This window comes from Alosa pseudoharengus, unplaced genomic scaffold (assembly GCF_046254945.1).
Source record: "Alosa pseudoharengus isolate Yale_2024_CS ecotype anadromous, Long Island Sound unplaced genomic scaffold, YU_APseudo_1.1 YU_APseudo_1.1_scf_18, whole genome shotgun sequence".
Classification (NCBI taxonomy): Eukaryota; Metazoa; Chordata; class Actinopteri; order Clupeiformes; family Clupeidae; genus Alosa; species Alosa pseudoharengus.
Genome location: NW_027468650.1, coordinates 27296345 through 27311344, shown reverse-complemented (window position 1 = coordinate 27311344; position 15000 = coordinate 27296345). Strand labels below are relative to the sequence as shown.

The following is a 15000-nucleotide window of genomic DNA, read 5'->3' as shown; positions in this document are numbered from 1 at the left end:
TTAGAGTGTAACAAAAGTTATAAAAGAAAAAAATGTATCAGTGCAAAAAGAAACAAAGGAAATGCTTGAAATAACAGAAAATAAGTAAGAAAAATGGGAAGCTGCAGGCTGTAAAAATGGATATTTTTGCAACAGTATAAGGCAAATAAGGTTTGATTGGGTGCATGGAATCGGGTAAACATATGAAACAGTGCAAGATGTTCCAGATCAAAACCAACAACCTAAAATGATCTAACCTAATTATACCCAATTATGACTCCTACGGCTATATTAAACAAACAAGTAGAACAATCAGTTTTGTCAGATTTGTCATACATGCAACCACACATTCCTTCACCGATGAAGAGACACATACATCTCCGCGTGCAGTAACAGTTTTAAGAAGCATCCCGTTATTGTTGGAGACTGAAACAAATGCGTCTGTTTGCGATGAGCAGCCGTATGAATTCCTCGGGTGGCCTCATCGCCTACACTCCTCTCTTTGAGATGCTAATAGGTTGTCACATTGCTTCCATTGCTGTAAAAAGGGAACCCAGAAATCTAATCACACCAAACTGTTTGCATGGTCTATTTCAATTCCCTCATTACACTTTCTTTTTTTTTTTTTTTGCTCACCCCTCGTCCACAGAATGGTAGGGAGTTATTGAAACAAGCGTCTGAGGTCTTGTTCCCTGACAGTGATGGTACACAAAGGCTGGGCTCCACTCGGAACGGCGATTGTGTTCGCTATGATTGAATTAATTTAATGGCTTGAATGAGATGGCTCTTTGAGAGTCTGGGACAGCCAGGGATGGTGTGTGTGTGTGTGTGTGTGTGTGTGTGGGGGGGGGGGGTTATGAGAAGGCTCATGTTTCTCTCGCAGTTGGGGTTTGGAGACAAAGCTGGCCTGTGTTAGTCTGTGTGTGTGTGTGTGTCTGGTGTGAGTGCATCCTAAAAACATCACATTCCCTCCAGAGGTAATCTAATCTTTACTGGAATTTAGGTGAAAGGGACCGGGGGTGGGGGTTTAGGGGATGGCCAGGGCCATTGCATCACTGCATTTCAGCCTGGAGCAGGGGAACAACACCATTCAGGACCATACACCTAAATAGACCAACTTCTCATGTGATGTCTGTCTGCTGTCTACCCACAGATAAACTCTCTCTTTGTCTGTTGATGTGGGCTCCTCTCACTGTGTCTTGCTCTCTCTCTACCTCTCAGCCTATGTGCTTTTGACGTTGCCTTAAAGGGATATTCCACCATTTGGAGAATTACACTCATTTTCCTCCTCTGCCTGAGTTAAACAATTGATTTTTACCTTTCTCCAGTTCATCCAGCCATTCTCTGACTCTGGTGATACCACTTTTAGCTCCAGCCTAGCATAGATCATTGAATCGGATTAGGCCATTAGCATCTTCCACTCAAGGGGAGGTGGAAAATGAGTGTAATTCCCCAAATGGTGGAATATCCCTTTAAAAGTTAGTCAAAGAAGCTAATTTATACCACTAAAATGTAAACCTTACCTGCATGGATGGAAATGTGAATGAATATCTCCCTGCAACCAAGTTGAGTCAGCGAGGCTAATTGTTTACGCTTATTTGATCCTATGCTACTCACATGTGGTTATGTTACAGTGCTTAAGTGTACATTCCCCCTCATTCCATTTTTTCCCTTTCTACACCAACAACTGTCTAATGTAATGTCAAAGAAATACTACCTTTGGCCCAATAGGAAGTTAATAATTTGTTTGACCATAACTAGTAAATGTTTTTAAAAAAATGAATAAATCAGAATTCTGAGAAGTCAAGATATACTTGATGCAAAAATTACAAGTTATTCAGTGAACAAAAACAACCCTCTCCATTGATCTGTCAATCTTCAAATAAATCCAATTTCAATTGTAATCTCATTTTAAATACCATGGATGCTTATCATAATATCCCATGATAAGCAAATTGACCCACATTTGTGAGAGGGACAAATACAATGTAAGCAAAGAGCTGAGCAATAATACAGTCTGGAAATACAACTCCAATTTAAAAAAGTTGGGATGTTGTGTAAAATGTAAATAAAAAACAGAATGTGATAATCTGCTGATCTTGTAAACCCACATTTATCTGAAAACTGGACATAGACAACATATCAAAAGCTGAAAATGACAAATTGTATTATCTTAAATAAAATTTAAGTACATTTTGAATCTGATGCTGTCTCAAAAAAGTTCGGACAGGGACAACAAAAGGCTGGAAAAATTGTATAATGATAAAGACAAAAAAAGGAGGAACATTTCACAACTAATTAGGTTAACTGGCACTACGAGGTTTGGGTATAAAAAGAGCATCCCAGAGATGCAGAGCCTCTCGGAAGTAAAAGTATTCATCACACTGTGTTAACCTGTGTGCACAAATAATGAAACGATAGCATATTGGGTCTTGAAATATTCACAGGAATCCATAGAAATTGAATATTCATGTAATTCTATCCAATATTAGTTGTGTCCATCTTATACACACCAAATGAATTGAAATAGAAATTGTAAAGATTTATAATTTTGTGTAATTATTCCATATTTAGTGTAGGCTAGTCATTCCATATCAGAACCCCTGAAGTACATTCCAAATGCAAGCATGAAACTTCAGAGTGTTACCTTTCCTTTGAGACCAAGATGATGCTTCTATACAAAGGGGTTCATATGCAGTAAGCATTTGATTGTCAGTATGCATTTTGGATAACCAAAAGTCCTATGGGGAGTTTCCATTGGGCATTTTACAAAACGCATGAGTATACCTTGGCAAATAATGGTCTAAAGTACTCATATTTTCATTCTACATTTATCTACTTTTGCACACAGCTTCACAAGACCTGGTGCTAGGGCTCAGTTGTGTTTCTAAGTCATATCAAGTGACCTAGAGGGCTGAAATGTTGTCAGTTCAGAGATGCTTGTTATCCGGCAGAAAGAGAAAACAATATTCTAGCCTCTGTAACTCTGTGTCAGTACATCACACAGTTCTTCTGATTGTTTTCCAAGAAACTAAAGTGTCTCAGCTTTCCAAAGAGGTCAGATTAGGCCAAAGTATGTAGGAACAGTGCCTTCTGAAGTCAGCACAATGCAATTTTGGGAACAAGCTTAAAGAAGTTGACATCTAGATAAAGGGATATAAGAATAATGCTTCTTATTGCAAAGATTGAGAATTTATAGTACCGTACCTAATACCAATAAAATATTCAGAGAATCTCAGCGAAATCTTTGAAAACGAGGGACAATATTGGATTGCCGTGGTCTTTTGGACTTCAGATGGGGTCAGTACTGCATTAAGACCAGACTTGTTTCTGTAAGAAAAAAAACATTGTCTATGAGCACAGTTTGATGCTCCATTCACAAATCCTTGTGTAAACTCTACCAATCAAAGAGGACATTTTATTTATACATGATACAGAAATGCTGCCATCTTATCTGGGCCTGAGCTCAGATGGACTGAGGTAAAGTGGAAAACGGTCCTGTCAACCGACCAATCAAAATTTGTAATTGTTTTTTGGAAATTATGGACTCTGTATCCTCTGGGCTAAAGAGGAGAGGGACTATCCACTTGTTATAGTGCTCAGTTCAAAACCCAGCATCTATGATTGTATGGAGGTGCATTAGTGCCTATGGCATGGGCATTTTGCACACTGGCAAGACACAATTAAATGATGCACAGAGATTTTGAACAACATACTGCCATCTAGATGTCAGTTTTCAGGGACAAGACTTTCACAAGACTTTCAGGAAAATAATGGAAGAATTAATTCAGCACACATATGGCTTCATAGAAAAAGAGTCAAGTCCAGACCTGTCAAGGAGGAAGTATAAGTATATATACTCTTTTGATCCCGTGAGGGAAATTTGGTCTCTGCATTTATCCCAATCCGTGAATTAGTGAAACACACTCAGCACACAGTGAACACACAGTGGGGTGAACCCCTCACTGCTCCCCGAGCGCAGTGAGGGCACTTCAGTCGTGGATGTGCGCATGGGAGAGCAGTGCTCAACCACTTCCCCCGCCCACATTTTTCTACTGGTCGGGGATCGAACCGGCAACCCTTCGGTTACAAGCCCGAAGCCAGTAGGCCACGGCTGCCCACGGGAATGGGACAACATTCCATTCTCAAAAGTCCAGGCTGGTTTCTTCAGTTCATAAACATTTACAGAATGTTGTTAAATGAAGAGGTGAAGCAACACAGTGCTAAACATGCCTCTGTCCCAACTTCCAAATCTATTTTCCAAAAAAAAATGCAAAATATATTTTCCAAAAAAAAAACATGATTTATAAATCATAGCTTTCTGTTTTATTCATATTTTATACTGCGTCCCAACTTTTTTGGAATTGGTGTTGTGTAACCTTCCCTTCTCAACCAGATAAAACATAAATTATTTTTCTATTGTCTGTGTGTCTCCTACATTTTGTTTGAGGAGGCAGGAACACGCAATTCACTTTTTATTTCCCAGAAGGTATTGGTTTTTGTGCTGCTCAGGTGAACTCCAGACACAGTGTTACATCATCATCGTATTGCAGTGCCCACTCAGAGGAGAAAAGCATGATGGGAAATATCCCCCATTGGTTTCTCTTTCCATGCTCTATGTGTGTGTGTTTGTTTTTATGTGTGTGTGTGTGCGTGTGTGTGTGTGTGTGTGTGTGTTTGTGTGTGTGTGTGTGTGTGTGTGAGTGTGTGTGTGTGTGTGTGTGAAAAGGCTCTTCAAGGAGATAAGAGCAGGGCTTGTTAGACATCATTTACAAATGAAGTTCACGTCCCCATGGATCAGTAGAACGCGCTAACATGTACAGGGGACGTGTCTGACACTCACTGTGGATGATAAAAATCACACCTTTAACATGTTGACTTTCCTACTTCATTTACACACTGTCACACATCACAGATGACTCCAACAAGATTTCTACGTCGGTTAACTGATGTGTCGGTATGCCATGGTGATGTTAAAGGGCTTCAACAGTTCAGGTCGCAGCCATTATATTGACAACCTTTTCACATCTCAACAAAAACTAAACACCAGATCATAACTATTTAATGAACACATCAATGTGCCTTGTGAAATATGCATTGAGTGACTCCTTGATTCAGCTTGTAGTACCAGTGGTCAATAACAAACAGAACTGTATGTCCTTGCTTGGGGATTCCTTATCCACTTCTTTACTAAAGGGAGTGTATGTGAGGAAAGGGTGGGAGTGGGGTGTGTGTGTGACTTGGGGAGGGGGGGGGGTTGTTGCATGGTGCCGCTCACAGGAAACAAGTCACAACACAGGTGTCAGCCCCAGAGGATCATGCGAAAGAAACACCAACCTTCTCACCTCCGAGCAGAATAATGACCTCCCAGGAGAGAGGCAGCAGTTGATTAGCGGAGAAGCAGGAACAAGACGCAGACACACAGACACACACACACACACACACACACACACACACACACACACACACACACACACACAGACACACACACACACAGCAGAAACAATACACAGGACAAACACACACACAGACACACAGATACACAGACAGAGACATACAGCAGGAACAAGACACAGACACACAGACACAGACAGGGAGGGGGAGAGAAAGATAAGGACAGATGGAGAGCAAAGCAAATTATTTTATTATTATTTTTTAATCTGAATAACATTTAAACGAAACAGTAGTCTGAAAACTGCACCCACTGAATAGGCTAAGAATATAGAAATCTGAGAACTATAATCACTAAAAGTTGAAATGGCATTCTGTCTTAAGTGGTGGAAATGGTTATGAGATAGAAAAGGAGAGAAGAGAGAGCGAGGGAGAAAGAGAGAAAGTGAGAGAAAGGAGTTTTTGATAGAGTGAATAAAAAGATATTTCTGTCTCCCTAAAACTTTATGGGAGATAATTGTACCACGCACCACATAGAGGGAAAAAAATTGGTGTAGGGTGATATCTAAATTTGGTTGACAGCTTCCAAAGCCATCCTCAGCTCTGTCAAATGACGACAGTGCCAATTTCACACTCTTCGCTCCAGTCATGACAAGAACCCACCATCACAAAGGCACGGCAAAAAACATCCTAAATAATTGGATCTGGATTTCAAAAGCACACAGACAAAGGGGGCATTATTTTACATATCTGACTGTCTGTCTGTCTGTCTTTCAATGCCATTAAAATGCATTTGCAGACCCCATGACCATTGTGTGGACATTGTGTAGTCTGAGAGTCTCATATGGATATTTTTTGGGGGAGGGATGATATGTGACTCGAGCTCAGGCACATCTCCATGTGGCTACAGATAATCCACTCTTGTGAAACTCCTCTGAGTTCCCATGGGAGAGAAGAGAAGAGATGGGAGGAGAAGAGAAGCGAAAAGTAGAGAAAAGAAGAGAAGGGAGGAGAAGATAACAGATAAGAAGGGAGGAGAGAGTGAAAAGTAAAACAAGGGATTGGGAAAGAAAACAACAGAATAAAATATGATAACGATAACAAGGACAAAGCAGAAAGAAATTACGAGCCAGTGAGGAAGGGGTGAGACAAGAGGACAGAGGTCATAAGAACGCAGAAGAGCAAAGAGAAAATGGCAGAAGTGTCAGAAAAGAGCAAGGAGAAAAAGGGAAGGAGAAACGAAAACAAAGTGAGAGAGCGAGGGAGCAAGGGAGGGAGGGTTGAAGGTGCATCTCTCCTTGGCTGTAGGGCAGATCCGTGCTGAGTGCTCGTGACCTCACTGCTCTTGCCAGTCTGCCCCATGTGGCAGCGCCGGGGACGCCCAGGATGTCGTCTCCGCCCCCGGGGGGCACGAGCGATCCACGCAGCTGCGGCCATCTGCTTCCTTCCACCTCCGCAGGGACAGGGCCCTGCCCTCCCAAGTCCCCAAACCTCTCCCTGCTCTCTCTCTCTCTAACACACACACACACACACACACACACACACATACACACTGCGCACATACACACACACACACACCCACACTTAGTCTTTCTCTCTCTCTGTACCACACTGTCTCTGTCTTTTAGTATTTTTCCAGTGTTGCCTCAAATCCCCAACGTGAGGCCAGAGTTTCATCAGTTTTTCCACCCGTTGGCTTTATATCTACCAACGTGTTTACATCATGATTTACATATATTTATTTACATGAATTAATGTGGCAGACACTTTTAGTCAAAGCGACCTTCACAATAGCAGGTAAGAATAAGGAGAAGTCACTGAGAGTAAGCTTGGAAACGCTCCGTTTCAAATCAGCCAGATATAAGTGCCAATGAAAGTTTCTATTATTTATTCATGTATATTTATGTTGCAGACACTTTCATCCAAAGCGCCTTACACAACTGTCAACAAGGAGAAGTCTGGAGGTCTAATAATTAGACTAACAAATCTCAGACTGTGCAGACGGCACAGAAAGCAGAGATTAGACAGAAAGATTTTTGTTTCATTTCAACTCAAGGTGATCTCAGACGAGATCCACCTGCCTGTGTGCTGAAGCTTACTTTCCCTTCCCCTCAGCCTGACTGCACTCATGTGGCTTCACAGTGAACAATCAATCCACCCCCCCCCCCCCTCTTCACACACAGCGTCTGTGTGGTCTACAAACTGCGACCTTGATAACCCCCTGTCCAGTAAGAGGCTGAAGGGAGGCCTTGGATCAATGGTCAGGCCAAAGATTAGGAGTAGTCCACCCAGACTACTGATGATGGTCTAAGAAATGCTGTGACCTTTGAGGAGGAGAAAAAAGAAAAACTGGAGAACAAAGCTACAATAGCGTGACGATAATCTATGCAGAGATGACATTCAAATGAAGATCATAATCCCCCCCCATCTCTTGTGTATGCTTGTGCAACGTGGTGTTTTGATAGCCATAAATGTCAGCTTTGTCAGCGCAGTGAGTCAATAAGACAGGCGTTTCATTACAAAAGGAAATGTTGTTTTTATTGGTAATTTTGGAGATTTAGTTGGCATGGAAAACGGAAGTCATCACAGCAACATACAATGGGTGGAACACAAAGAAAGCAAAGGATGCCAAAATATGTCCCTCACGGCTCAGCCTTAACACACTCACTCACACACACACACGCACACGCACACACACACACACAAAGATATATAGATATATATTTATACTCATATACATTTTCTGTAAAAATATCACCTTTTGATTTTCCTCTCAAACAGAGGTCTTTCAGACACCCAAAAATGCCTCAAGGGGGGTGTTTACAAGATTTTGATTGGATGGATGGCAGGGACGGAATGATTCAATATTATGCAGCCACATTTGGCTAGATGATGAAATCAAAACAGAGTGTGTGTGTACAAAAAAAAAATTTCCATAACGGTTTTTCAGGGATTGCTTTGTTGCTCTGCTACTGAGCTTAAAAAAATCAGAACTGGGACAAACACATCACCATACCACTAACCTCACAAGCACACAAATACAACATACTGTTCATATGTCACATGATTGCTTTGAATCCAAAGTAATAATTGCTTTTAATTAACACATTCAGAGTTACTGGGTGATAAAAAGCATAATAATTGTACCTATTCACAAATACGTCAAAAGGGAAAGAGAATGGGGCTTTTGTCGAACAGCGATTCAGAAGTAATGCTGGCACTGAAATTAATGACAGGGTTTTATTTAGCTAATGACTCATCAGGCAATAGTAATTATTACCATTAGTCAGGCAATCATATTGCACTTCTGCTGTTGTTATGGGTAAAGTATGATTATGGAAGCCTCTCAGAGACTCAAAAGTGTCTCTGTCCTATATTGGGGAAAATATGTGGAGCATACTGCACTGCATTCACACAACACACACACAGACACACACACACATACAGACACACACACACACACACACACACACACACACACACACCGACACACACACAGACACACACACACCGACACACACACACACTTTGATTTACTTATTTGAAATAGCTGTCCACTCATTCACAGACACACATACATACACACATTAAAAAGAAAAACATTCTGAAAAGAAAAACAAATATCCATGCTTTTTTTCCTTGTTGAAAAATATTAATTGTTTTATCATATTTCATTATATCAGTAAAAAGTCTCACGGCCATGGAACCCACACACTGAAAAACTTCAGGTGTCCAAAACCACAACATTCTCAGCCACAGCGCCCACAGCGGCCACATATGCCTGGACCCAGGACGAGGCTGAGTGGTGAGTGGACACAGTGGAGGTGAGAAGAGAGTCCATCCATGTTGGGTGTTGGCAAGTTGAACTGAAAGTAACTTTTACTGCAGTTCAAATTATATTCATTTTTTGTAGTCATTACAAAGTGTGAAAAATGCATTTGTTTATGGGTATGTGGTTCAGATATGCGGGAGCTGACAATTGATATTAGTGCTAAGGAAATGTAAGTGATATCTGAGGTTTAAGAAATCAAACAATGAATCATCTCTGTTTTCTTGAAGAACAGTGGATCAAGCCAATGACTTATGTGCTTTATTCCCCTCTGTCTCAGATATCTGCTTTCTATGATCTGAAGGCAATTAAATTAATTCCAAAAGACTCCTAGACCTCATTTACGTAATGCTTCTCAACTGTGTGATAATTAAATTATGTCTGGGAGGGGAGGAAATAAAAACAGTGTATCTCAGGGAAACAACGCACTGTTGGCTTGCCCAGTGTGGGAGCTTTGATGTTGCGCCTTCTTTGTTGCCAAACAGTGAATCCTTTTATTCGTCGCTGCTTCTCTTCGCTTTGGGGGCGGATGGGACCCAGGAATCCTTCCCGCACTTTGAGCCTTAGATTTCTCCTTTAATTCTTTATTTTTGCTTTTTTCTTTCTTTTTTTTTTTTTTTTACTTTTTCCTTGGTATAAGCGTTTAGTCCACAAGGACACAATCATGTTATCCTGAAGGATATAAACAAACAAACAAGTAGCTAAATTAAACAGGGAGGTTGACAGGTCCCAACCTTTCACAGTTTTCACTTGACCAATCCTGACCCCAGAGAGAGTGGAGGAAGGTGGAGTAGAGGAAAGAACTGCATTCCGCTAGTTCAGCTTTTCTTTTTTCCGAGAGTCTACATCTCTCCTCCCCCTCAGTCTACATCTCTTTTATCTATCCATCTCCCACCTGCCACACTCTCCTCTTTTCTCTCTCTCTCTCTCGCTCTCTCTATCTCTCTCTCTCTCTCTCTCCATTTTTGTCTCTCTCTGCGCTACCATCCGTGGATGATCTGGTTCATGTAGTCCTCCGTGGGCAGCCGCGCTGTTCCCTCGCCCCCAGTCCCCGCCGCCTCCTCCCCACCTCCTCCTCCTCTACCTCCTCCCCCTCTCAGGAGGCGCGCCTGGCTGCGCTGGGAGAGCCGCTGCTCCTGGCGGTCCAGCATGTGCGTGTACTGGTAGCGCTGCTGGAAGAGGTCGCGCGCGTAGTCGTACAGCTGCATGTCCAGCTCGTTGAGCTCCTCGATGCGGCGGATGGTGCCGTTGTCCAGGTCCACGCCGGACGCCCGCGTGCTGTTGAACTGCACGAAGGGGCGGATGAAGCGCAGGTGGAAGGTGCGCTCGAACAGGTACTGCGTCTTGCGCTGGTGCTCCGTCAGGCCGAAGAACGCCATGTCGCGCAGGTTCTTCTTGGCCGACTCGAGCAGGATCTGGGCGCGCTTGCGTTCCGGGAGCGTGGACATGTTGTAGCAGCCAACTAGACTCAGGTCGGCCAGCATGCGCACCTGCCGGTTGTTGGCCAGGTTGTACGGGCAGTCCATGAACTGCTGCAGCGTACAGCCTGACCAGTCGCTGCCGTCGTAGCAGGCGGGCAGCTCCTCGGGCGTGGGCGTGCGCCCGTCGCACATGTGCAGCGAGGTCTTCCAGGTGGCGCCGCGCTGCACGTGCCGCCACTCGCTCAGGTAGCGCGACACCGGGTCCCGCAGAAGAGTGATGTAGTAGAACTTCCTGTGGAAAAACACAAGGAGAGAGAGAGAGAGAGAATTGTTATACTGTGATTAATTGTTCTTTTTGAACTGAATTGACATTAAAATTACTATACTGTAGAAGAGAGAGAAAGGGAGGGAGGGAGAGAGAGAGAGAGAGAGAGAGAGAGAGAGAGAGAGAGAGAGAGAGAGAGAGGGAACAAAACCACACTAATTTTGCTAAGTGGAAACTAAGGCAGCAGGAGATATGTTGAACTGCTTGAATAACTACCATGTGACTGAATACGTTGCTTGTGAAGACTTTTTGTGGAGTAGCGTTAGCACACTGTATGAGACCAAGGACAACAGGCGCTTGAGTTAATAATCACTCACATTATGCAGCAATTCACGCAGTAGGTCTTGGAAAGAAAAGAGGCAGCACAACGAAATAATGCTAAAAGAAATATTTATCACAACATCAGAGAGTAATGAAATAATGGGAATAAAAGATGGCTGATTTAGACACTTAGTCAACTGTTGTAACTGCTCAATTCAAAGTTAGCTACTGTATGACCTTTGCGGGACAGGAGGTGCACAAAGCTATTGCATTGGTTTGGGATGGCAAGAAAAAAAAACCTTGCAACACCCTTTGGCCTCGTAAATCAAACAGGTTCACCCTGGGACTTGATCTTCCAAGTCCACCATGAAAGACAGGAGGCTTCGGTGAGCTTCATCTGCCCTCGGCCTCCGCCACACGCCACCCCTCACCCTCCTGGCCCTGGCCCCTGACCCATCAGGGCGGACATTCCACCCTGACAGCACAGGGGTCTGTGATGGATGCACATATTGAAACATCATCTCCGTTACAGAGAGGGGAGAGGAGAAGAGGAGGCACAGAGTGAGAGAGAGAGAGAGAGAGAGAGAGAGAGAGAGACAGACAGACAGAAATATGTTGGAACATTCCAGAGCCTGTGTGCAATCAGCTACCTGATGTACAAACACACACACACACACACACACACACACACACACACACACACACACACACACACACACACACACACACCCACACAGAGAGGGGAGGAACCTGGCAGGTAAAAGATGCACACAGAGAAAAAACGTTGGCAGGAGTTAAGAGGTAAGGAGTCTTTGGGCAAACACATACATATTTTGACTGAGGGAACAAATTCCTGACTTGGGGATTGTAAATCCAGTGAACTCCATCTCACACACTGACACACACACACATGACTGGAAAATGAATACCTCTCTAAGGCATTCCATCTTCAGCAGAGCAGAACTCTCTGACACACACACACACACACACCTTCAACTTACACACACCTAAGCTTATCCATGCTAAAAAGATTAAGCAGTGATTGCACTTAACCATTTATGTCTGGTCCATCCTTATGCAATAAACCTCTGGCATTATTCCCAACTGTAAAAGCAGACTGTGTCTGGACAGCCTCTGGGGCTAACTGGACTGGACTGGTCCATCAGCAGATGGGTCTATCATGATATCCGTTGCCCATTATCTATCTACACCTACACAACACACAGATTACTAATTAACTACTAATTTTGACCGTTTTTAAAACATTGAAGTTACAACAACTTTGTTCAAGAAAAAATACAGTCCTGCTGGTTGAATAGAGTTTGAAATCTAAGGGTCAAAATGGCTGCTTACGACAGTTCTATCGTAACACCCCCAATTATCACCACTTTTGTTCAGAAATTCTAAAACAACGATGTTTTTTAACACTTCAAAATAACATAATGAACCTTACATTTTTCAGTAGCCATAGGTGTGTAGATTTGAACAAAATCTGGTTTGGTTCTTAACGGGAGCATTTACTGCCTGAAATATCCAATTTTGTTTACCACGCTCGGAGTTATAGTGCTGGCCTGATGGGTCGCCTATTTACACCGTTTCAACGGCACATGGACGGTTAGACCGAGAATTGTCGTCGTGAAATTAAAATTCCACTGGAGCTCCAAGCGGTTGTGTACACGCAGCCTTACAACACTGTTTACAGCTCTTCCAGTCACGGTAAAATGTCATTTTTGGTACATAGCTAATTTAGATACACCTATGGTGTGGGTAGTTGCGTTTCTATAGGAGTCCGCTGTCTTGGTTTGTATAGAAATGGATATTAAGTGACACATACACGCAAGACGGCGGAAATACGGGACCGGTGGAAATAGGGGGAGTTACGATAGTAGTTATGACATTATGGTGCCTCTAGTGTTAAAATCCACACCTACAATTTGACAAGAAACTACAACCTTGACAGCTCCACGAGTACTTCCTACTGTATATGGTGTAGATCGGTACATTACAGGCAGCTTTGCCTTATTTTGACATAATTAAGAATATTAGTCAAGAACCTGCCTGCTCAGATAGTGAATAAGCACACCTCAGATCATCTGGCCCCTGATCAAATGGTGATATATACACTATACCACAAATCTCTTTATGTTTCACTTCAGCTTTCTCTAGCGGTCTTCTTAAGTGTGAAACTGTGAATTTGTGCGTGTGTGTGTGTGTGTGTGTGTGTGTGTTAGGGTGTAAGTGTCAATGTGTTGGTGGTACTCTTTAGGAATTGTCAGTGTGTGAGTCAACTGAGAGATGATTTAGATGGCAACAACATACCTAAACACACACACACACACACACACACACACACACACACACACACACACAGACACACACACACACACAAACCTCTCCTCCTTCCCAGTCTTTGTCTCTCCTCCACATCTGTTACTTGTCCTTCTTCCTCCATGTTCATGTGCCTTTTTTCGGCCAACTTGCTATTTCCGCCTGTCAGCCCCAAAGCCTTTGCTGATCCCCCCCTCGCATCAGCTGTGTCAACTCCACGGGTGGGTGACATCAGCCTCCCCATAATACCAGCCGAGGTAGGAGCCTCGCACTGCAACTGCACCGCTTTAGTACAGAGGAGCAGTCATCAGAAAGCGATCACAGCCAGAACAAAGGTGTGATTCCCAGACCTGACACAAGGCGGCAGTGTGAACAAGTCCCTGTCAAATCCGCCCCAACCCCCCCAAACTCTGACAGTGGGGATATTTTTTTACTGTAAGTGGGTGCTGAGAGCCTCGTAGATAATGCAAGAGGAGGTTGTAAGTGGTAAGACACTCTCCGCCACATGCCATGGCATTAGACAATGTGTTCAGGACACGGGGGGTACAATAGACGGAGATGGAGAGTGGTGGTGGGGTACTGAAATTGCTGCTAAATATGGCTAACAGAGGATGCCAAGAGGGAGAATATGACATGGTGGGAAGGACAGAGATTGTGAGTGGGAAATAGAGAGAGAGAGAAGAGAGAGAGAAAGAGAGAGAGAGAGAGAGAAGAGAGAAAGAGAGAGAGAGATGGTGGGTTAAAATAGAGGTGATAGTGAGGTCTAGACAGAGGGAGAAAGCAGGAGGGCGAGAAGTGAAAGCTTTGTTCGCGGGGAAGGTAGTGGAGCGCACTGAGTCGACACAGCCAGTACCCACACACTGTATCCTTTGTTTCATCTTCAGCTACTGTCCACCCCACCCCAAACATACACGCACACGCACACACTCACACACACACACACTCACACACACACACACACACACACACATGCACGCACGCAAACTTGCCACTCTCTCTCTTTTCACACCCCTCTCTTTTCAATTCCCTCTAACTCTCCTTCCCCTTCTATTGCCTCCCACCATTCTCCTGTCTTTCTTCCCTCTCTCTCTCTATCACTCTTTTTTCGCTCTTTGAGCACATTGACAGGGGTGACCATCCTTTCCCCCGGACAACCTATTTGGCCCTCGTTTCCCTGGTGATAAAGCCGAGGACGCACACACACACACACACACACACACCTATGCCTTGGGCCAATCAGCCCTAATTACCTGCCTAGCCCCTGTCTCCTCAGCCAATCAGGTGTAATTACCTGTCCGCCCCCATGTCTTTCCAGCCAATAAATAGCTTTCACACAGCAGCGCACGACCTCGTTAGCAGAGGACTGGACCCCGGTGCACACTGGGGACGGGAGAGTGGAGTGACAGCACGTTCCGCTGGTCAACTCTTTGGAGCCTCATTTCCATTCAGTTTTGTCTTTTTCCCAG

General features: G+C 43.7%; 1 protein-coding gene across 1 annotated transcript in view; it reads right to left on the bottom strand.

Annotated features, from left to right (window-relative positions):
* Positions 1 to 7881: 7881 nt before the first annotated feature.
* The window catches only part of hs6st1b (heparan sulfate 6-O-sulfotransferase 1b), a 62036-nt gene continuing 54917 nt past the window's right edge, over positions 7882 to 15000 (bottom strand). The window contains exon 2 of the mRNA XM_076290801.1: positions 7882 to 10912. Within this exon, the coding sequence (XP_076146916.1) occupies positions 10180 to 10912 (733 nt within the window). The 3' untranslated portion in view covers positions 7882 to 10179. The remainder of the gene's footprint in view (positions 10913 to 15000) is intronic.